This window comes from Botryllus schlosseri, chromosome 3, assembly GCF_051294905.1.
Source record: "Botryllus schlosseri isolate E-star chromosome 3, Bs_hap1, whole genome shotgun sequence".
NCBI classification, from domain to species: domain Eukaryota; kingdom Metazoa; phylum Chordata; class Ascidiacea; order Stolidobranchia; family Styelidae; genus Botryllus; species Botryllus schlosseri.
Genome location: NC_137238.1, coordinates 33,866,980 through 33,889,524, shown reverse-complemented (window position 1 = coordinate 33,889,524; position 22,545 = coordinate 33,866,980). Strand labels below are relative to the sequence as shown.

Genomic DNA, 22,545 nt, shown 5'->3' with positions numbered 1-22,545 from the left:
CTAACGATGAGAGACATGAGTGTGAGACATGTGGAAAATCGTTCTCCACACTGCTGTATTTAAAAAATCACACTCTCATCCATTTTGCTGTGAAATTCGAGTGTGAAGTCTGTGGCAAATATTTTAGTCAAAAGCTATCCCTACAGCGACACATGCTAATCCATTATGGCGTGAAAGATTTTAAATGTGGGAGATGCGACCTTTCATTTAACCAAAAATGTTCTTTGAATCGGCATATGCGTATCCATCTGGATCTAAAAGATTTCAAATGTCAAACGTGTGGTCAAGCGTTTGTTCAAAAACATTCTCTGAGGCAACATATGAAGAGCCATTTGAACGTAAAAGATTATGGGTGTGAAATATGCGGAAAGTTATTCGTCAGGAGTTCCTGTTTGAGGAACCACATGCGAGCCCATTTTGACACAAAGTAACTTTTGAGTATGGAAGAATTACCTTATTATATTTACACTTCAATTTACCGGAATTAAGCCTTACATGACATTTATGTCATGTGAAGTGGCATGCATGGGGAATCTATATGCATGTCTATATTAAATATGCTGGATAATATTTTTTGGTCATCTACTTGACTTGGCATTTAGAATATGCCAACCTGCATGCCTTTTGCTGGATGAAAGTCTCTTAGTTTTCTCAACATTTCTTATTTTTTATTCCATCGTTGTTTTACATTACGGTTTTACCTATAGGTAAGGCGTTGTCTGCATGTCGTAAACCAAATCACCCTGAGTTCTGTATCATCGTTGTTTTACAGTTGTAGAATATTTTTGAGTTGGTGTGGACTGTGTAGTGTACTAAAGGCTTAGGTTTAGGTTACTTGTGCTACTTTCCCACGTCCTTTTCAGACTCATTCTACTTTAACAAATCTTAGGTAAAAATTATTACTTTTCACAATTTGGATTTTGAGAAATTGAAAGTAATTTGAAATAAGCTTTACCACATTTATGAGTGAAATTGTCATGTAAACCACATGGATTCGACAATATATATCGATGGATTCTTTTTTTAAAGACTATTCTGTGTTGTGTCTAGGGTTGCAGCCAAGTCACGAGTCAGTATTAATTTTTTTAGCTTTGACTCGAGTGAAAGCGAGTCATTTACCACTCACCACCTGGTCTAGTCCTAGTCCAAGTCTAAGAAAAATTAGCCGACTTCAAGTCACAGTCTTGAGACTCGAGTCCAAGCCATAGTCTTCCTTGTTTATTATAGGGTTCAAGTCACGTTGAAGTCACATTTCTAAAGTTCTTTGGTGATTTCGATGGCTCCAACTCGTAACACCCTTGTTTTTATCAATCTCATTATGTCCCTTCAAATAAACAAAAACACTGGTTCCGAGCTTATTTTTGGGCATCGTCCATGATCACGAGACTTAAATCAAGCCATATACAATGTCACAAGTCGTGGGAATTATGCAAGTCAATACAGAAAATTGCAAGGTCAAGTCAAGTCGACGGAAATTCGCGACTCGAGTCATATCAACCCAGCTTGTGTCATCAGTCATTTTTAGTTTTGACATGTCTTAGATATTGCTAACTGTACTTGTAATTCCATAAAATTTACAGCGTTGCATCTATTTTTACCTTTACCAGCACCACATTGGTTTTGTAAGGATGAACTTAACTTCCAAGTTATTGAACTTAGTACACTCACCGTTTTCTTCAAATTCAATTGTAAGTTCTATAAGACTGTGAGAGATATCTTGAAACTAGCTAGTACAGTAAGCTGTTGAATTATAGTTATTGGTTGCAGGTAGTATCACAGCATTCATTGACATCTTCACGATAAGCAAGTTTTGTTATCAAGCAACTAAACTATGTAGCGGCATTTATATTGCTTTTTCATACCATCATTCTCTGTTTATTGCTTGTGCATTTTCATGCTATCTGACTGTGTTTCTTGGTCTGTGTCCGTGTAGGCGTACAAGTATCATACTCATGCTTAAAAACTATTGAAGTTTTTCTTATGGTTGTTAGTAGGGCTTGGAAAAATCGAGTACCTGAGTTAGGAGATGGAGAATCAGGTGTTTATTCAACTATCACTTAATATAGCATCATAGAACTATAATCCTTGGTTATGTTAATATATGTCGGCTAACTTAAATGCAGCCACAAAAAAATGTAACGTCACTTTTACACCTCATGTAGGCCTGGATCAGTAGTTCCCAACCCTTTTGTCTTCATTTCCCATTTCAGATTTATTCCGAGTCTTTATTCCCCGCTACCCAAAACTCCTATATACCGTTTGAAATAGGTTACCATATTTTGAGATCCCAAAAATAGGACTCTTGTTATGAATTCTGAAAGCTTCAAGAAAACTGGTGATTTTGAAAATTGTCAACCGATAGTATTGTGTTGACTAAAGGCGTCCTTCGATGACACTTTCAATTTATGAGTTTTGATTCATACAGTCCAGAGTAGTTAACTGGTAACGGTAATCGCGCATGTGTGGTGGACTATCCTGTATATTATTTTTACAAATGTGTCTATAGCCCACCAGAAACCAACCATCGAATTCCCCACCAGTTGAGAACCGTTGGCCTAGGTGGTAAATAAATGGTATTTTGTGACCATGCGGATTTCATTTCACTTTGTGATAATGCTGTGGGTTGATTATGACTTGGCTGAAATTTAATCATCAGTAACCTGCGTAGCTCTGTGCTATGAGTTTTGGATCCTGTGAATTCGGTTTTGACGCTTCCACATTGAGAAAAGAGCGTCAAACTCTCGTTGACGATATACCTTTTCATGGAAAGGGGCGTACGATCTCAGTACCGTACTCAGAAAATAAACATCTGTCACTTCTCACCTCAGATCGTAACATTTGTTACATGGTTTGGATTAAAGCATTCGAATCGTCATTTCGTCGGCTATCCGGCATTCCCAGAGCGTGTCCATATCCAAGTTGAAATACAATCAATTTATACTGAGGGAACACTAGTCAGTCCTCAAGTCTACCAGACCATGAAGTGACATATCGATCTCGCCTTCCGTCACATGCCACCTCATTTTGTCTCTTGTCTTTTTGTACTATATTCTTTTGCTCTTCGTTCAGTGTGCATGCCTTCCATTTACTTCGCTTAGGCCCGGGTGGGTGTCTGATTTCAAAGACTACTCCAAATTGTTTCGATACCTTGCCATTTTTTCATTGTATCGCAGTCTAGTCGTGTTTTGGATTGAAGAGAATTATTATTGAACTGAACTAAATTGTGCTCAGCACTACTTGTTAGTGGATGCTGCAAAATATGTAACTCGTTCAAGTACTATAAATCGGTTCTCCTGAAACTGTGGTTTAGCATCACAAACTACAATTTTATAGTACGTTTTTGTGATGCGATTTGGCATTGATTTCCCAGGTGCTAGGCTATTACTTGGTACGTACTTTTCTGCCATCGTTTTGTGTCCACTGTACAAGTGTACATGTCTGTGTTTTGTTGCTTTCTGTAGATTTTGTTGAGACCCAGATATGTGCTTGGCCCTGTACCATTAGATTTTTTGATTAAGTCTATCTTCTGTCACCTGAGCGCAAGGATATCACTCTTTGCTTACATGTGGGATTGCATTTTCTTTCCTATCCTTATGTTAGGAATATGATGATACCGTTGCATCAATGTAGTACAACTAATCTCACCGTATGTATGATGTTACAGTTACAGATATTATTCTAAAGATTTTGAGTGGAGTATATATTTTGGCTATAAACTGGTCAACTGTGATGGAACATCTTCTGAATATTGGCAAGTCGGGTCATGCCATTGACCTTCTATCGAAATTTGACGAGTTCAGAAGCAATCAACAGTATTGCGACTTCATTATCAAAGCGGGAGAAAAGTAAATCTTCGTTCACAAGTGCGTCATTACCGCAAGTTCCGAGTATTTTACAAAGATGCTCAATCACGACACAAAAGAAAACATGTTGGGAAAGGTTGATTTAAAGCATGTAGATCCTGAATGTGTGATGACCTGCATTGAAATCATGTACACTGGACAAGCATATTTTCCTATTCGAAAAACGGAATAACTAATGTATGTGGCGCATTTGTTTGGAATTGATAAAGTATGCGATGCTATGTCCCTTTTACTGGAGAAAAATCTTGACGTCGATTCCTTTTTCGATACCAGGTATATTGCTGATAAGTATTTCTGTCAACAATTACAGGAAGCATGCAGAAGTTTTGCTCTGGATCACTTTCATTCGATCATGAAAACATCCGCTTTCAAGGAACTTGTGTTCGATTTCCTTGAGGATTTGATTTCCTCCGAAGATTTGAATGTGTTGGATGTTATCAAGTGCAAAGCGTCAATGATTTGGGTCAATGACGACTTGGATCGTGCCGATCAACTTTTTGATTTATTGAAGCACATCGACCTGGAGAAAATCCCTGTCTACTATCGTAAATTTTTATCTCAGCACCCAACTATTGCCAAATCCACCGAATAAATGATGCAAATCATGAAGTCACTACCAGAAAAATCAGATTCAGAAGCCAGTGATTACAAAGGTGACTGTACTCCTAGTATTATAATGGCAAATCTGGAAGTTTCACGTCTTACGTCGTTTGATATAGACAGGAAGTCCTTGACCGAGCAGCGACATTTCAAATATACTGATAGTATGAGTAAATTCAACGCAGTAGTTGTGATGGACTGCGGCATATATGTCATTGATAGCAATTATGATTTGTACCGTCGTAATTTTCTTGAAAATGATTCACCTTGGAGAAAACTTGGATGTGTATTTCCAAGATACTATATTGTAGTTGCATGTAAATCAGGTAAATTTTATTTAGCAAATGATTATCCGAACCGCTTTTTGGCACAATATGACACAGTCAATAACAAGTGGTCGAAGCTTCCCAACAAGCAACCTAAAGTGGTTTGGTCTGCCTACACTATATCTCAAGATAAGCTTTACGCAATTGGTGGTTATGATCTATTTGCAAACTTTGTGCGGGATGTAAGATGTTTCAACTTTTCAACATCTACTGGGTCAGTTGGACCATCATTACCAGCGAAGAGAGCTCAAGCAAGTGCATGCACCTATAATAAGACCATCTACCTTCTAGGCGGAAAAATTGTGAACTCTGACTCTGACTCTGAGTTTGACTCTGACTCTCAGTCTGAGTCTGAGTATGTAAACTACATTCTTTGTCTACCCTTTGATGAAAGTATTTGGACGTTAATTCCAGTAAAAGAACCCGAATTGGAGCGGTCAAATTCAAGTACTTATTGTATTGGCGGAAAGATATACATATGTGGTGGATACTGTGGTGATTTTCAGCCGTGCAGTAGTATTCTCGAGTTCAATCCCAAAACTAATTTGTTGAGTACGTTGATAGACTTGGATAGCCATGACTTGAAATCTCTTAATCATGAAGTCTATGCAGCAGCAATTACCATGTGACGCCACAAAACGTACACGAATAAAAATTTGTGATTTTACATATAGCTTGGCCCTGATTTTATATACATCATGTGAGAAAGCATAGCTCTTGCCTTTAGTTTTCTGTCTGTTATCTGTCGTTTTGTAAAACTGTGTGCATTCTGTCGTTTTGTAAAACTGTGTGCATGACTCTTTCTCACTATCCGTAAGCCCATCTAATTAATTTTTTTCATCCTTACTTTCGCATTCCTCTTGATTTTGTCGTGTTGCACTCAAACTGAAGGTAAATGTCCGAAAGATGTTCAATATTTGTTTCGGTCACTAGAGCATATTATTGGTTACACCGCAGATCTTGCAGAACGTGGGTCTAGATTACGTTTCTGTTGGCTTTCTCCTGAAATGCAGCCGCTGGCAAGCAAAAACCAATGATAGTCCAAAGCACTGCATTTGAGGTTTGGGATTGATCTCGATGCAGCGGTTTGCATTCCATGCACCATCACATGCCATCTTAGTAGGGGGAAATTGAGTACTGTGCTGGAATGATATGGTCCTTAATCGAGTATTTATTGTCGAGTCGAGTATTCAAGTATCACTGATGATTATATCACAGAAGTATGAATGAAGTGAAAAATTCCAATATGTACGACGTACGTTTCAGGCGACCACAAAATACATTGCCAGCTCTACAACACATTAAAAATTATACGTTTTTTTTCACCATGCCATTCTGACAACGGTGTGGGTTGAACAAGATCGTGGCTTCACAGTTTACCCATATACACTATTAAAACTATAATTCCTGATGATAAATTACTCATAGTGACCAGGAACAGGTAATTTCAGTACTTGAACCGACTGTATCTCACTACTCGTCTCGAATCATTAGCAATAATAGTCGATTCAGTACTCAAATCATTGTGCCAAGCCCCTTTTTTCAGTACTAGCACAATTTTAGGCAAACTTTCTGTATTTCGGATCAACCGTGTATTCCTGAATTTTATTATACACCGCAGAACAAGACATGTAGATTTCATCAAGTCACAGAAGGTGCCTTGCTCTGTAGGTTTTCATTTGTGCAACTAATAGTATCTACTGTGACCCGATCACTCGTATTCAAATTTGTAGAGCCTAAAGATATTGTTTTTTCGTTGACACATATGAATATAGTTTCTCCCATCTACATTTGTAAGGAAAATGATGGAAGTATTGTGTCCAATCTATTTTGCAATTCATATGTTGATATGCCTTCATGACGAAACTCATTCTTGCACACGACTGTACTGACCATGTTTATGATTTTACAGAATCATATTTTGGTGTCCTATCTCAAAGTTTTTGAATCAGCTATATATTTTGAGTTGACTCGGAACTACCTAGTCGACTGGGATGAAGCATCTTCTGGATATTGGCAAAACGGGTCATGCCCTCGACCTTCTATCGAAATTTGACGAGTTCAGAATCAAACAACAGTATTGCGACTTCATTATCAAAGCGGGAGAAAAGGAAATCTCTGTTCACAAGTGCATCATTGCCGCAAGTTCTGAGTATTTTGCTAAGATGCTCAATCACGACACAAAAGAGAATAGGTTGGGAATGGTTGATTTGAAGCATGTAGATCCTGAATGTGTGATAACCTGCATCGAAATCATGTACACTGGACAAGCTTCTTTTCTGAGTCGAAAAACGGAAAAACTAATGTATGTGGCGCATTTGTTTGGAATTGATAAAGTATGCGATGCAATGTCACTTTTTCTGGAGGAAAATCTTGACGTAGACTCGTTTTTAGATACCCGGTATATTGCTGAGAAGTATTTCTGTCAGCAATTACAGCAAGCATGCAGAAGTTTTGCTCGCGATCACTTTCCTTTGATCATGAAAACATCCTATTTCAAGGAACTTGAGTTCGATTTCCTGGAGGATTTGATTTCCTCTGAAGATTTGCATGTGTTGGATGTTATTAAATGCAAAGCGTCAATGATTTGGGTTAATGAGGACTTGGATCGTGCTGATCAACTTTTTGATTTACTGAAGCACATCGACCTGGAAAAAATCCCCGTCTACTATCGTAAATTTTTATCTCAGCAACCAACTGTTTCCAAATACACCGAATGCATGATGTACATCATGAAGTCACTACCTGAGAGATCAGATGTAGAAGCCAGTGATTACAAAGGTGACTGCACTCCTGGCATTATAATGACGAACGGAAAAGTTAAACGTTTTATGTGGTTTGACATGGACAGAAAGTCTTTGATCGAGCAACGGTGTTTCAATTATAATAATAGTATGACACGATTTAACGCGATAGTTGTGATGGACTGCTACATATATGTCATTGATACCAATTCTGATTTGTACCGACGTAATTTGCTTCAAAATGATTCACCCTGGATAAAACTTGAACGTCCGTTACCAGAATACCGATACGGTGAAGTAGTGGCACATAAATCAGGGAAATTTTATTTAGCAAGTCATAATCGGATCGAGTCTTTGGCCCAATATGACACAATCAATAACAAGTGGTCGAAACTTCCTAACAAGCAATCCATTGTGGATGCGTCTGCCTTCGCTATATCTAAGGATAAGCTTTACGCAATTGGTGGTTTTGATATATTTTCATCAAAATTTGTGCTGGATGTGGAATGTTTCAACTTTTCAGCATCTACTTGGTCACATGGATCATCATTGCCAGTTCAGAGAATTCATGCAAGTGCATGTACTTTGAATATGAACATCCACCTTCTTAGCGGAAAAACTGTGAACTGTATGTATGCAGCTGACATTCTTTGGCTACCTAGTGATGAATGTATGAATGGATTTCAAAACTCATTGTATTCTCATAAAGATATACATATGTGGTGGATACAATGATAAAATGCTCTGCGATGATATCTTCGAGTTCAATCCAAAAAGTAATTTGTTGAGTTCGTTGATAGACTTGCATAGTGATGACTTGATATATCTGAATTATAGAATCCATGCTTCGGCAATCATCTTATGACACCACAAAACGTTAACGGATCAAATTTTTACTTTAGTGATTTTGCACACATCTTGCGTTTGGTTTTATATACATCTTGCGAGAAAGCATGGCTCTTTTCTTTAGTTTTTTGTCCGTTACCCGTTGTTTTATAAAACTGTGTTAATGACGCTTTCTCACTATCTGTAAGCCCACCCGATTCAGACTTCGTGTTCCTTCCTCTCCAATTTTCCTCGATTTTATAGTGTTGCGCTCTCGTGTTACTTTGAGCCAATCAAATTGTTACTGAGTGGGATAAAAATAGACAAAAAGCATAATTTAAATGTCTGAAAGGTTTTCAATATTTTTTATGGTCGCTACAGCAAGTCATTGGTTATACCGATGATCTTACACAATGTGGGTCTGGATTACTTTACTGCTGGCTTACTCCCAAAATCCAGCCGCTGGCAAACAAAACCAATGATTGTCCGAAGCACTGCATTTCAGGTTTGAGGTAGGGTTGCAACCATTTCACAAGGTTCCGGGTCACAAGTCAATCTCACTTTTATAGTTATGACTCGAGTCAAGTCGAGTCGTTTTCAATTCACAACTAACTCAAGTCCGACTCCAAGACAGCTAGTAGAGGGTCTAGTTTGGTGAGTTGACTAACCAAAAAAGGTGATTTCTCCGACTTGATTCCAAAACGACCGTAACAGCACTTCGTCAGCCCCCCCCCCCCCCCCTTCAATACGTTGGTCTTGACCACCCCTCCATAGGGCGATAAAGCAAACTTCTGCACACCTCAGATCAAACTCCCCTGATACCTCTTTACCGCTACTTCACACCACGAATTGTTGGACTCTTTAGTTAGTCGGCCTAATTCGCGAGAAGCGCGAAAAATTTCTATCATTCATGATTGAATCGGTCAATTTTATCGGGAATTGCATATATGTTACTGTCAATTTTTTATCCTCTCTCTGCTCATGTATTCAGATTTACCGGTAAAGCTGAGTGAGGTGTCTTGGAAAATGTAGGGCCCGTAAATAATAATTGAACATATTTGTACGGGCGGACCCGTGGGTATAATGACTTCGTTACGTAATGACATTTCGTGACCTGTCTGCTATGTCAAAAGACATTCAAATCGCCCATACGTACTAAACTAAAAGACGCCTACGATTTCAAATTGGTATTCCTGCACTGGCAATTAATTTTTCTCTGCGAGATGGCATTATTGTGGGGTTCTGATTGCCAGGTCATGAACATTGGGTGGCAGCCATTTAGGCGCCTATGGACAATTAAATATATATGTATATCGTATATGTATCGAAGTCGGTCAGCATAAGGACAGTCCTTTTCCGCCAAGGTTTTCTCGCTCTGGCACACTTCTCCGAGTCGCATGTTACATGGCCTGAAACTTCATATGTCTTGGTGGGTCATGGTGTGATAATGGCTGACGCCGAGATGCCCATTTCTATAACGCATGCGTATTATTTCTTGGAGGAAGGGTATCCAATAAGAAAGAACCATGCGACCACTAAATGGCGCGCAGCGCGAAATTCTTTTGAAAAAGTTGCCTAAATTTTCAAAATAATACTCAATAATTAATATTAATTCACGAAATAATTGTGGGCCCCCTTCGAGCTCGGGTCCCCCATCCTAATTGGGGGTTTGGGTGTGGCAGTTATGGTCATGGACTCCAATAAAGCCATTTCAACGCGCCATCGCCCCCCTATCGCCCCCGTCGTCCGTTTCGCCCCCTATCGCCCCCTTGGCTATTTTCGCCCCCCTGGACCGACAAATCGCCCCCTGGGTGGCGATATCGCCCACGTTGGGAACCACTGGTCTAGTTCGAGTTATAGTGTTGTGACTTGAGTCCATGCCATTATGCTCAGTTTTCAGTCCGTCTGCTTCAACCTACATTTGCAACTCTGCTCGTGTGATATAGAATGGCTTACATTCATAATATAGTAATTTTATCCAGTTTTAACAGTTTGTTGCCCAATTTCCTGAGTATCGGACTAACACTTCAAAAAGGTGTGAAATAGATTGCAAATCCTACGATCGCTCACAAGATACAACTTCTGGCGTATCGATCTATAGCTCAATACACAACAGAAGTTGAATTGTAATTGAATGCGTAAATTTATCACCTCGACATCAAGATTCGAAAACAACAACTTGATGCTTTATGTTCTAACTCTAATTGCATGATAAGTACAATGAGTGACGAATAACAGAACCGCCACCTGCGGGACCTATATACCAACAAATTGCCACTTATTTCTACTCTAACCGTAATCCTTTGCGAAGTTAACGCTTATTCAAAAAGGTGTGAAATAATTTGAAAATCCTACGAACGCTCACAGGATAATGCTTCAGACATAGCGATCCCTCGTGATTTGGTGTTATACAGAGATACCGATCGCTCACAATGTAATATTTTGGTAATTACTCTGTCACAGAACCGTCATAGACGGCGATTCGCTACTGTAAATTCTTTTTTGTCGGGAAAAAGAAGGAAAAAACAAGCAGGCATGTCTGGACGTGGAAAAGGTAGCAAGGGCCTTGGAAAGGGGGACGCCAACTAGTTTGGTGGTCTCGGATAACGTATTCTATACAGTTGAAGAAAAGAAAAATGGAAGAAACAACGTATGCCAATAAGGCTGGATCTATATCGAATGTCGACAGAACATGCGACATGGGAGTTAAAATGGGATTTATATCGGAAAGAGAGGAGCTTTTGACGTTTTTCGAGCTTGCCGGAATCGATAAAGGGGGAATAGAAGGGTTGATCAAATACCCGAGTGGACAGATCGATATAATGTTCAGAGAAAGGAGACTTGTAATCCAAGCAGACAGAAATATGGTGCAAAAGTAAAAGGAGGGCGCAGACTTGCCCTGTCATTGGCTTTACGCAGCAGAAAACGTGGCGGTGTACCTTAGCTGGGTGCCGATACGCATGGAAAATAGCAGAATAGAAAAATATTTCAGGATGAACCACGGATTAATCAAAAGTATCTTTGAACAAAGAGACAATATGGAATATAAAAATGGAGTACGCAGTATACTGATAGAGAAGAAAGCGCTGGAAGAATATCCCATCAAATCCTATATCTACATTGATGGGACGAAAATTGCAGTCAGGCACAGAGGGCAAATAGCTACCTGTGCGCAATGTGGAAGACCTGGTCATATTGCGAAACTATGCGACCAAAAAATGCCAAAACCGCAGAAGCAGCCAAGTCAAATGAACAGAGCCACGAGAGGATGGGCACATGCAGTGTGCAAAGTACAATCCACACCAATACAAGCAAATATGCAGAGACATTTGAACCAAAAAACGCTGAAAAACAGTTCAGTGTTGCGAAAAAACTGGTCTGGACCGATCCACCGCAAGATGACGCGGTAGAGATGGGCGCGGCAAAAAACGAGAAAAAGACCGAAACAAGGCAGAACAGAAGAGCGGATGAATACAATACGCCCATATATGGGAGAAAAGTCGAACAACTGGCAGAGCAACCCCGCTCTAACGAAAACCAGCAAGGTGTAACGGAAGAAAATCAGGGTGCGGCTGGAGAATCAGTTGGTTAGTTATCTATAGTTCACTTGACGCCACAGCGAATGCACGTAGAAACGAGTGGAGAAAGCTATAATAACAGTAGAAAGAGTACTGAATCGGGAACTACGACGGGCGACAGCAAGCTGTCGATGAAAAATAGCAGCAGAAGCAGATCAGAAAAAGAAAGCAGAGACTCTGAAGCAAACGATACAATAGAATGGGTGAATCAGAGTCTGACCTTGCCTGCTTGGGAAGACACACTGGAGTTCCCATGTGCAGACTGTGGCACAAAGGTGGTAGATGACAAGAAGTCATATTACAGCGCATGCCTCGCATGCTATAAAAAGCACTACCTCTTCAAGGCATGTTGCAAGGAAGGGGCGATGGTATACGTCGCACAAAGGCCCGTCCAGGGAGAAAAGAGAAAGTGTGCAGTGTGCAAGAAAACATGTCAGCTGTGCGTAAAATGTGGAAACACAGTTAAATTAAAACAAGACCAAGTAGCATTAAAAGAATGTCCAGCATGTGCGAAACCATTAAAACTGCGGCCGAATAACTCGCGGTAGCAGCACAGAAATAGCAGCAAGAATGACTAAGGGATAGAAACAAAGCGAGAATAAAGACAAAGAAAAAGAAATAGATCGAATCCTCAAACAGCTATGTGGTATAGAGCAATCCATGCCATGTACCCTTGAGGAAACGTGACCCCTATTAAATGTTGAACCGTCATAGACGGCGATTCGTTTTCACATCTTGGAATAGCGATCGACTTTAGCTGTGCGATAAGACTCACAGGACTAATGTGCTAATTTACCAACTCGAAATGAAACGCACTGCCCAATTCAAGTTGGATCGTACCCGAATGCGTAAATTTATCACCTTGACATCAAGATAATATTATTCAACATCTGTAAACATGGTTCTGTCTTATATCAATAATATTAAGAATGTTGATCGCTTGGTTGTCGGATTATTCACTGGTTGATTTGAAACAAACGTTGAAACTTACAACTCTATCATTGGTCAATAAATATTTTTGTTACAACTGAGTTTCTGAAAATGCTATCATTGCTGCACCCCGAAATTTTACCGTGTTTGGAACACACAAGAGAGTCAAGCACAAAAACATTCGCATGTGTTAAACCTAATTTTCACTTACTTGATTATATTACTACAACTGGTAAACTTTAATAATTCATCCTGGTGAACCCACGAATAGTGTTGCTCGCTTGCAATATTCACATATTGATCTGAATAATACCAAGTCATGAGACCCTACAACTTTATTAACGAACTAGTTATCTTTTACAAAACTGGAAATGCAAACTCTATTCGTCGTCTCGACATCTCAACATCTTACAACACTCGAAAGAGTCAATTATGAAAACACTGCCAAGTAAATCCGTTGTAACTCACATAGCACAAGAGTATGTATCCAAAAGTAGACAAACGACACTTGTACAACCACCACATCCAACAATCAATATCAGTTGTATTCTTCATATTTAATTATTCCACTGTAAAAGCGATTGATAGTTTTCACGACGCAACAACTACAAATCAATGCTTGCGACTTGAGATTAACATTGAGTGTACGAGATTTGAATACCCGAAAAATAACCGAGAATTAATTTCTCACAGACGTATCCGTATACTTTAATGTAAGATATCGTGTGGCAAGTAAGTTCTTTACGATGACATTGATTCACAATCCGATATTCTCATCATACCCATTTTTGAAATCAACTCTTAACGAAAATGCGAACAATCGTGACAACTCAATTATAATCAAAGTAATTCATTGTTATACAAAGTGTATTACACCCAACGCCAAAACAAAAGGACTTTTTAGTTGATTAAAATCATATCATTCGTCGTCAACTTGTGTCTTTTCTAGATTGCACGGACCAATTCGTTAAGAACGAGTTGTAACCAAAGTTAAGAAATCTTTGTGCTCGCAGATATAGAGGATGAATATAGCTAACACAATCACGAATCGCTGTTTCAAGTATTTCACAGGTGTAATAAAATCGCTATAGTGTCGCCTATCTGAAAGTACGCATGCGTTCGATTCCCGTTCCGACTGTCGCGATATTTATGAATTAAGGTAAAGATGAAACACCAATGTCGTTGCTGTCGGAATTCGTGACGGCGAATTGAAATATACACTCATTACACAGTGTGAAAATATCGCTTTAGATATCGAAGGGGTGATTAATACTTAATCCGTTCACACTCTCTATAGAACGTGCTAAATGTAAAATATCGTGAGGTTACACTCTAACACTTTGATCATTACAAAAGCAAATTGGTATATGTTTGCTAGAAGCATCCTATTCAACTAGATATGTCTAGTACACTGAACTTGTAATATCAAAGAAATACTTGCTACCCTGTAATTTACTAAACGTGTTTTGTATTGTTGTTCGTTTGTAGTATTGATTGAAATTGTTATTTGAACCCTCAGAAATGATTCCCGACATAAAACCAAGCCGCCGAAAGTCGTTACCATCGCAAAGAAACAATTTGTACGAAGTTTGCTAAATGTGTCCTATAATTAGGTGTACTAGAACTATTTGTGCAACGCACACGATCAGAGAAATTGGAAATTTTCCCATTGTCATTCGTCAAAGTAAATGACGTCACAATACTCAGTCACTAAAAGATCATACTTGTATGTGATTGAATCGCCGACAATTAACTAGCTAAATCAAACCCCTAAGAAATTTAACTCACTCATCGGATATTAAACAGCGTCGCCTAATCGGTGCAGATCGTTTTTCTAAATACAAATCATATCTGTCCAGCAGAAAACACGAGTTTCGCGGCAGATCACGAGCGGGCCCATAAAAGACAATGGCAATGCCTGCGATCTATACTACTACTAGCATCGCACACATACATTGTCAATTCTCATATGCACAGGAACGAGCTCTGATTTAATGTGAGCCGGACTTGAGTTTTATTGTGTATCTTTCTTATTCGAAATTATTTCAATTTCCAAGTTTTTCAAATTCAGTAATTTTAATTAGAATCTAATTTGAAAAAAACTGTGTAGTTATAATTCGAATTGTAAAAGCTGGAAGTGCAATCAAGATAACACGGAGTTCTGCATACGTTAGTAGTAGTACAGATCGGTCGTGATGCGCCATTGCCTCTAATGGGCGGGTTGATGATGTGCATGAAAACCCGGGGTGGTGATGGTACCCTTTTATACCCCCATGTGGTGGTGATGTGCCATGTGTTCTTATGGGTGCGGTGATGATGGTACCCTTTCAGATGTAGGGCGCGGTGATGATGTGCCGTGAAAACTCGTGGTGATGATGGTACCCTTTCAGGGCCCTCATGCGGTGATGATGTGCCAGTGCGGCGATGATGGTACCCTTTCAGTTATATGCTGTGGCGATGATATGTGATTTTGATTATGAAGTAAATTGTCACGTGATTGATCCTCAGTTAATGTGTATATCCCAAATTATTATATATGACCGATTCGAGGTAATCCTAACGTTTACGGTGAGTGCTACTCCAATATATCGTTATTCTTATGGTCGCGGCGGCATGTCGTACTTTCAGCAAAAAAGGTGTGGAATAGTTTGCTAAATCTAGGAATCACTCTCGTGGTAATATTTTGGTAATTAATTGGTCACAGAGCCGGCGTAGACGGCGATTCGAAAACCAACAATAACCGCGTCCACAAACAAAAACTTCAAAAAGGTGTGAAATATTTGTAAAATCCTACGATCACTCACAAGATAACACCTCAGACATGACCATCTCTCATGATTTGGTGTTACAGGGTAATGATTTATTCTCAAGGTAATGTTTTGGTAATTAGTTTGTCACAGAACCGTCGCAGATGGTGATTCGAAAACCAAGAATTTGACACTCTCTGGCGATCGCTATGTCAGTGTTTTCGCACCTCTGGAATAGAGGTTGGCTTTAGTTGTGTGATAAGAATCATGAAAATATTCAATCAATGTGTTAATTTGTCAACTGGAAATGAAACTCACTACACAACTGAAGTTGATTCGTATCTGAATGTTTTAATTCGGTAGCACTCTAATCCTTTGAGAAATCCTTTTAACGCGATCTGTTGAATCGAACGTAACCTGAATATTACTGACTCCAACATTCAGCCGCATCGGATTATTCACACATTTCGCGCCGCTGTTTGCACACCTATAAAATCAATACCAACTATCTCTTTATCGAAAATATTCAATCATTTTGTTAATTTGTCAACTTGAAATCAAACTCTCATCAGATACACACATCCTATCATTTGCCAACTCTAGCATCACCAAATAATCCAGGCGTCGGAATCCATTCGCGAGATGTACTATATAGATAAATTGAGATAAACCGAAATGAAATATTTTGACTTTGGCATAGTGTGAATTGAAATAGGTTTGACAAACATGACTACCAAATTTCATCCAGTCACATTTCAAGAATATACGCATATCGATTTGAAACAATCCTTGAAACTTACAACTCTATTCGCGATCCAGATTTCCGTTTGTCAAATAGAGTTTCAGTAAATACTATCGCGATATTTTAATGTGTTGCTACACACAATAGAATCAATGAAATATCGCCCGTTGTTGTAAACATTTCCAACTTGACAACGGCTTGCACATAACGCGATCGAGTTGCAATGCGATGAGTTGAATTAGAATCGAAGTATTTCAACCTACTTTGTCATATCGCGATTTGAAGTAGGCTTGTCAGACATGCTCGCAAACTTTCCCTCCGTTGCATTTCAGATTAATATATTCACACGATCACTATCTCGCTGTCTTCACATTTACACAATCGCCTACTGTTTCCGCTCACAATTTCAGCACGACATTTCAACTTGTCACAATAGCTGATTATTCACATATTGATTTGGAACAAAAGAAATCTTGAACAAGTCATCGGGTTATTTTTTGTTGCAATTGAGTAACGGAAATAGTATTACGTCCCGACATCTTACCATCTTACCATATTCAAAGAGTCAACCTCAAAAACATTGTCAAGTAAATCCGTTTGTAACTTACCCCACCAACTCAAACAGTATAAGTATGAAAAACAGCCAAGCATACACGAGTACATACAATCACTATAACCTAAAATCCATACCAAGTTCGGTTGTATTCATATTCCAAGGACTCGTCTTTTTTTTATTCAACTGTAAAAGTTGTTTCTATTCTGTAGATAAAGTAATTACTACGCGGGCTATTCTGCAAGATAAAGTAATTACTACTCGATATATTCAGCAAGACAAACGTAATTACTACTCGGTGCAGGCGACTTGAGATTAACATAATATGTGTGGGTATACGAGTTTTGAAAGTCTCACCAACGCAGTTGAGTATTCATTTCTTACAATCGAACGCTGGTGTTATATTGAAAGTTATCATGATGTAAACATAAGGATTGACACATTGATTTGACATATGTAATAGTTGATCATGACTTGATTATTAAATTATTCGCGTTAATTAGACCCGGCTTTGTGGTAAAGATTATTATGACAGCAACAAACTTTTCAGTACCATTGTTAATAACATATTGAGTTGTAAAACTATGCGTGTCTGAAATGTTCTTGATTGGAAAATTATTCCACCTTGGTACAAATCACTCTGCGTATCGCGAATATCGGAAAATATTTTACAAATGTAATTGTTTCCAGTAACCAAGACTAAAGATGAAACAACAATTTCGTTTGCTGATTAACAACAGGTGCAATACTTTATTGTCGGAATCTGCGACATCGAATTGAAACATACGCACATTACAAGTTCATGTATCAGTTTCACTGCGGTCGTTGCCCCGAATATTTCAATGACTTCTTTACCTCTGAATCAAAAGCGCACAAGTACAACACACGCGCGTCGACGTCGTCCAAATGTCATATGATCGACCGAAAAGATCATCGCTCCATCAAATATGCCGGACCTGATGTGTGGAACAGTATCCCGCCGGCCATCCGACAGTCGACGAGCATGTCCACATTCAAGTCGAAATACAAGCAATTACTACTAAATAAATACAGTCCATTCTCAAGATTACCGGACCACGAATGACCTATCGATCTCGCTTCCCATGACATGCCGCCCTATTTCTTGTCGCTTTCTTTTTCTATACTATATTCTTTACTTTCATTCAATGTGCATGCCTCCTCTTTACATCGCCTAGGCCATGGTGGGTGTCCGATTCCATAGACTACTCCTTGTCGCTTCGACATCTTCCTGTCTTTTCATTGTATCGCATTATTTGTGGTGTATTGAACTGATAAAATTGCTAATAAACCAATGATGATGATGATGACACAGTACGAAAATATCACTTTGGACTCCGGGGCGGCGTCATTTAATCCGTGTCAAACTCTTGTTCACACTCTCTGTCGAATGCGTGAAATGTAAAACATTACAAGGTTATACTTTGAGACTTTGATCAGCAGAGAAGCAATTTGGAATATCTTTACTGGATGGATCCTATTCAACCGACCTTGTTTAATACAAAACTCATAACAATAATAAAATCGCAGTTTAATTATACTGAAATTTTACAAGCTTACTTCAATCTGTACATTTTTATTCGTGGACAGGATTTTTTGTTGATTTACCAACTTTACTGAGAATAAAAATCAATAATAATAATAATATCAGAGGTGGTCAGTAACGAAGTACTTCTAATTTTTGAAGTACTTGAAGTAGATTTTGCCTACTCAAATTACTTTTAAGTAGTTATGATTTTAGACTACTTCTACTTCTACTTGACAGTTTTCAGTTTTGTAGGCAAAAATAAGCGTAGAATATCTACTTACTTACTTACTTGTGAACCACCACTCCTACTTCTACTTGAGTAGAAATTCCGGCGTTACCTCTACTTCTACTTGAGTAGCGACCGTGACTACTTCGACCACCTCTGATTAATATATACCATATATAACCAGCCAGAACAGCATGACAGTATTGACATTGACATTTCAATCATATGTAGGCCTATTATTTGCCTCGCTTGAGATTCATCAATGCCGACGGTTACTTTACGCAAATACGCTTTGGCAACCAGGGCCATGCAATGCTGCTCCTCCTACTGGTCTAACCTGTCGGCGAAGTAAAACCATAGGTTATCCCGTGAATGTTACGAAATCAGGCGCACGATTTCCCAAGCATATTCCTCGGAAGATTATAAGTCCAAGGGAAATGAAAATGTCGTTTACAAACCTTCAAGTCCTCCTGGCTTCATAACTATATATATGACATACAGATACATTTCTTGGGATGAGGAAATTCAGTTTTAAGACAACAAAAGCTTAAGTATGTTACTGTTTCTGACTCTGGTTGCTGCGTTCCACTGTGCGGCTGCACAAGACTACGGCTGCCACAATATCTATAATAACTGTACGTATTTCTTTTCATTCATCTCAGCAGTGGTATCTTATTGGTGGAATGTATCTTAAATCGTATGGCTTTCACTTGCACACCTCTGTTACTGAATATCGTGAATTCTATACGTTAATTTAACGTGTCGGCTAGTTGGAGATGGAAATCTAATTACCTATACTTACCTACACAAATGCCGTGTTAGGACTGAACGCATCACTTTCGGGATCAAACGAAAGTTTTTTTAGTCAAAAATGGGTCAAAATGGCTCTTTGCGATGTCGAAGTTGCCTAGTCCAGGTCTAGATTCTATTTTAATATGCAGGCCGCTTCTCAATATTGGACGACAAATGCCCGCTTCAGTTGGTAATAAATGGGAAAATGGAATGCTTCAAAATCATAGACGACGTGCGACGGACAACAACTTATGACAAGTTATCTCTGCGATGCAAGACACAATTCGGAGATGGAAGTGAGTCTATGTCATTCTATGTCAGTCTATGAGTCTATGTCATTCTACGGACGCGCATTCAAAATGCATCATACCTTCTTGTGTGTGTCGAGACACTGAACGACCCAACCCTCACATGTAATATGAAGACCATCGCACATCAGGCTTGTAACCATCAAGAGCAGTGGTTCCCAAACTTTTTCGGTGTGAGGGCCAAATTTAGAATTTCAGAGTACGGTCGGGGCCGCACGAATACTACGGCTATGAAACGGACCCAAACAGTCATCATGGCTATTTCGGAGTAGTTTTATTGCCCTGGCGAGATTTCAAAACTGTACACTGTTTACCGCTAATTATCTGCTGCATTGGGTGTCCGTTGAGTGAATCAGCTTTTCTCGCCTAAACGCGCGAAGCGCGAGATATTTCTTTAGTTTCATGACTGAATCGGTCAATATGATCGGGAATTGCATGTATTATTGCTATCAATTTTCATCCTGTCTCTGTTCACGTAATCTGATTTACTGGTAGAGCTGAGTGAGGTGTGTTTGAAAAGGTTTAGGCCCCCTGAATAGTAATTAAACATCTCCGGAACGTAACAGCACTTCGTCAGGACCCCGGGCTCAAATAGGGTGATATACTGACCCCGCATCACGTTGTTCGCTTGTGCCACGAAATTAAACTTGTACTGTTTAGTGAGACAGCGAGAGTAGTATATAGGATCGGTCGCGAATCGCCATTGGTTCTTATGGGCCCGCTCGCACATCGCCGTGAAAACTCGTGTTGGCATATCGCGCTTTTAGACCCCCCCTTCCGCTCGCACATCGCCGTTGGTTCTTATGGGTGCGCTCGCATGTCGCACTTTCGGGTATAGGCATCTCTCGCACATCGCCGTGAAAACTCGTGTTGGCATATCGCGCTTTTAGACCCCCCCCCTTCCGCTCGCACATCGCCATTGGTTCTTATGGGCCCGCTCGTGACTTGCCGCGAAACTCGTGTTGGTGACCACACCCTTTTAGACCCCCTATCGCTGGTGACTTGCCATTGTTTCTTATGGGATCTATGGTGACCCCACCCTTTCAGGTATAGAGCCCGCTCGTGACTTGCCGCGAAACTCGTGTTGGTGACCACACCCTTTTAGACCCCCTATCGCTGGTGACTTGCCATTGTTTCTCTGGTGACCCCACCCTTTCAGGTATAGAGCTCGCTCATGACCTGCCGTGAAAACTCGTGTTGATGACCACACCCTTTTAGACCCCCTATCGCTGGTGACTTGGCATTGTTTCTTACGGGATCTCTGGTGACCCCACCCTTTCAGGTATAGAGCTCGCTCATGACCTGACGTGAAAACTCGTAGTGATGATGGTACCCTTTCAGACCCCCTATCGCTCGTGATGTGCCAATGGTTCTTATGGGATCTCTGGTGATGTGTCATTGTTTCTTACGCGGTCTCTGGTGATGTGCGATTGGTTCTTATGGGATCTCTGGTGATGTACCATTGTTTCTTATGGTATCTCTGGTGACGACACCCTTTCGGGTATAGGCTGCGTCGGTGATGTGCCTGTCATGTATTCTTACGGGATCTGTGGTGATTCGCCATGTGTTCTTATGGGTGCGGCCGTGAATTGCCCTTTCGGGTATTGGCATCTCTCGCACGTCGTACTTTCGCATGTCGTGCTTTCGCGTATAGGTTGTGTTGGTGATTCGCCATGTGTTCTTATGGGTGTGGCGGTGATTCGTACTTTCGGGTATATACATCTCTCGACCGGTGTTGAATATGTATCAAGTAAATAGTCATGTGAATGAATCTTTGTTAATGTGTATATCGTGCCGCACAAACGGAAACGCTGTTTGTTGTGAGGATTAAGCAGTGCGACCTATATTTCGAATGACCTGCGCGCTGAATTGTTTCCGTGCAGTCGTGTGCTACTATCGATTATTACACTAATCCAGTCAGTGCGAAATAGTTTGCTAAATCTAGGAATCAGTCGCATGGTGTTACTTTAGTAATTAGTTTACCACAGAACCGGCGTAGCCGGTGATTCGAATACCGACAAATTTTCACTTATTTCTGACCCAACCCTAATCATCTGCGAAGTTGACTCTTATTCAAAAAGGTGTGAAATAATTGTAAAATCCTAATCCGAAACCGATTATTTCGTCTTTGGCGTAGTGTGCATTGAGATAGGATTGACAAACATGACTAGCAACTTCCCCACAGTCCCGTTTCCATATTATACACACATTGATTTGAAACAAGTAATGTAACATTACAACTCTATTCCCGATCCAGCTTTCCGTTTGTCAAGGAGACATTTTAACATCTTACCATACTCAAAAGAATTATTCACAACATTAACAAGTGTTTAAAATCTAGTTTTCACTTACTTGGCTATATCAGTACAACTCGCAAACTTGAATTAATTCATCTGGTTGTATTGATAGGACCGATAATTTTTATCCAACTGTAAAGGTCGTTATACTATTCTGTAAGACAGAGTATTTACTAATCGGTGCATATACGATTTGACTTGGGCATATTATATTTTGAGTATACGAGATTTGAGTGTCAGAACAATAACTGAGAATTAAATTATCACAATTGAATCCATATACGACAGCGTAAAAGATATTGGGATGTCAGCATCTCTTTACGGTTATAGTTACAACCACATTACCTAATTTACCCGACCAACTCGTCATGATCATTCCCGAAATCAACACAAACATGACTACTGACTTGAGTCAACCACAAAACAGCATCAAGTTTTAAATCCGCTTGTAGCTTACGGCTTATTTGA

The 22,545-nt window shown here is 39.6% G+C and overlaps 3 protein-coding genes across 4 annotated transcripts in view; all 3 read left to right on the top strand.

The window, feature by feature from the left end:
• LOC145435103 (kelch repeat and BTB domain-containing protein 3-like) overlaps positions 1-22,545 on the top strand; it is a 273,848-nt gene that overhangs the window by 46,146 nt on the left and 205,157 nt on the right. The window lies entirely within an intron of this gene.
• The window catches only part of LOC145435119 (kelch-like protein 24a), a 106,473-nt gene that overhangs the window by 21,753 nt on the left and 62,175 nt on the right, over positions 1-22,545 (top strand). The gene's annotated exons all lie outside the window — the stretch shown is intronic.
• Positions 11,779-22,545, top strand: part of LOC145435126 (uncharacterized) — a 114,203-nt gene continuing 103,436 nt past the window's right edge. For both annotated transcript variants that reach the window (XR_013913713.1, XM_080312400.1), the window contains exons 1-2: positions 11,779-19,315; positions 19,622-19,768. Coding sequence is in view for 1 of the 2 variants with exons in the window: in XM_080312400.1 (XP_080168526.1) it covers positions 19,234-19,315; positions 19,622-19,768 (229 nt within the window). In the remaining variant the exon portion in view is untranslated. The remainder of the gene's footprint in view (positions 19,316-19,621; positions 19,769-22,545) is intronic.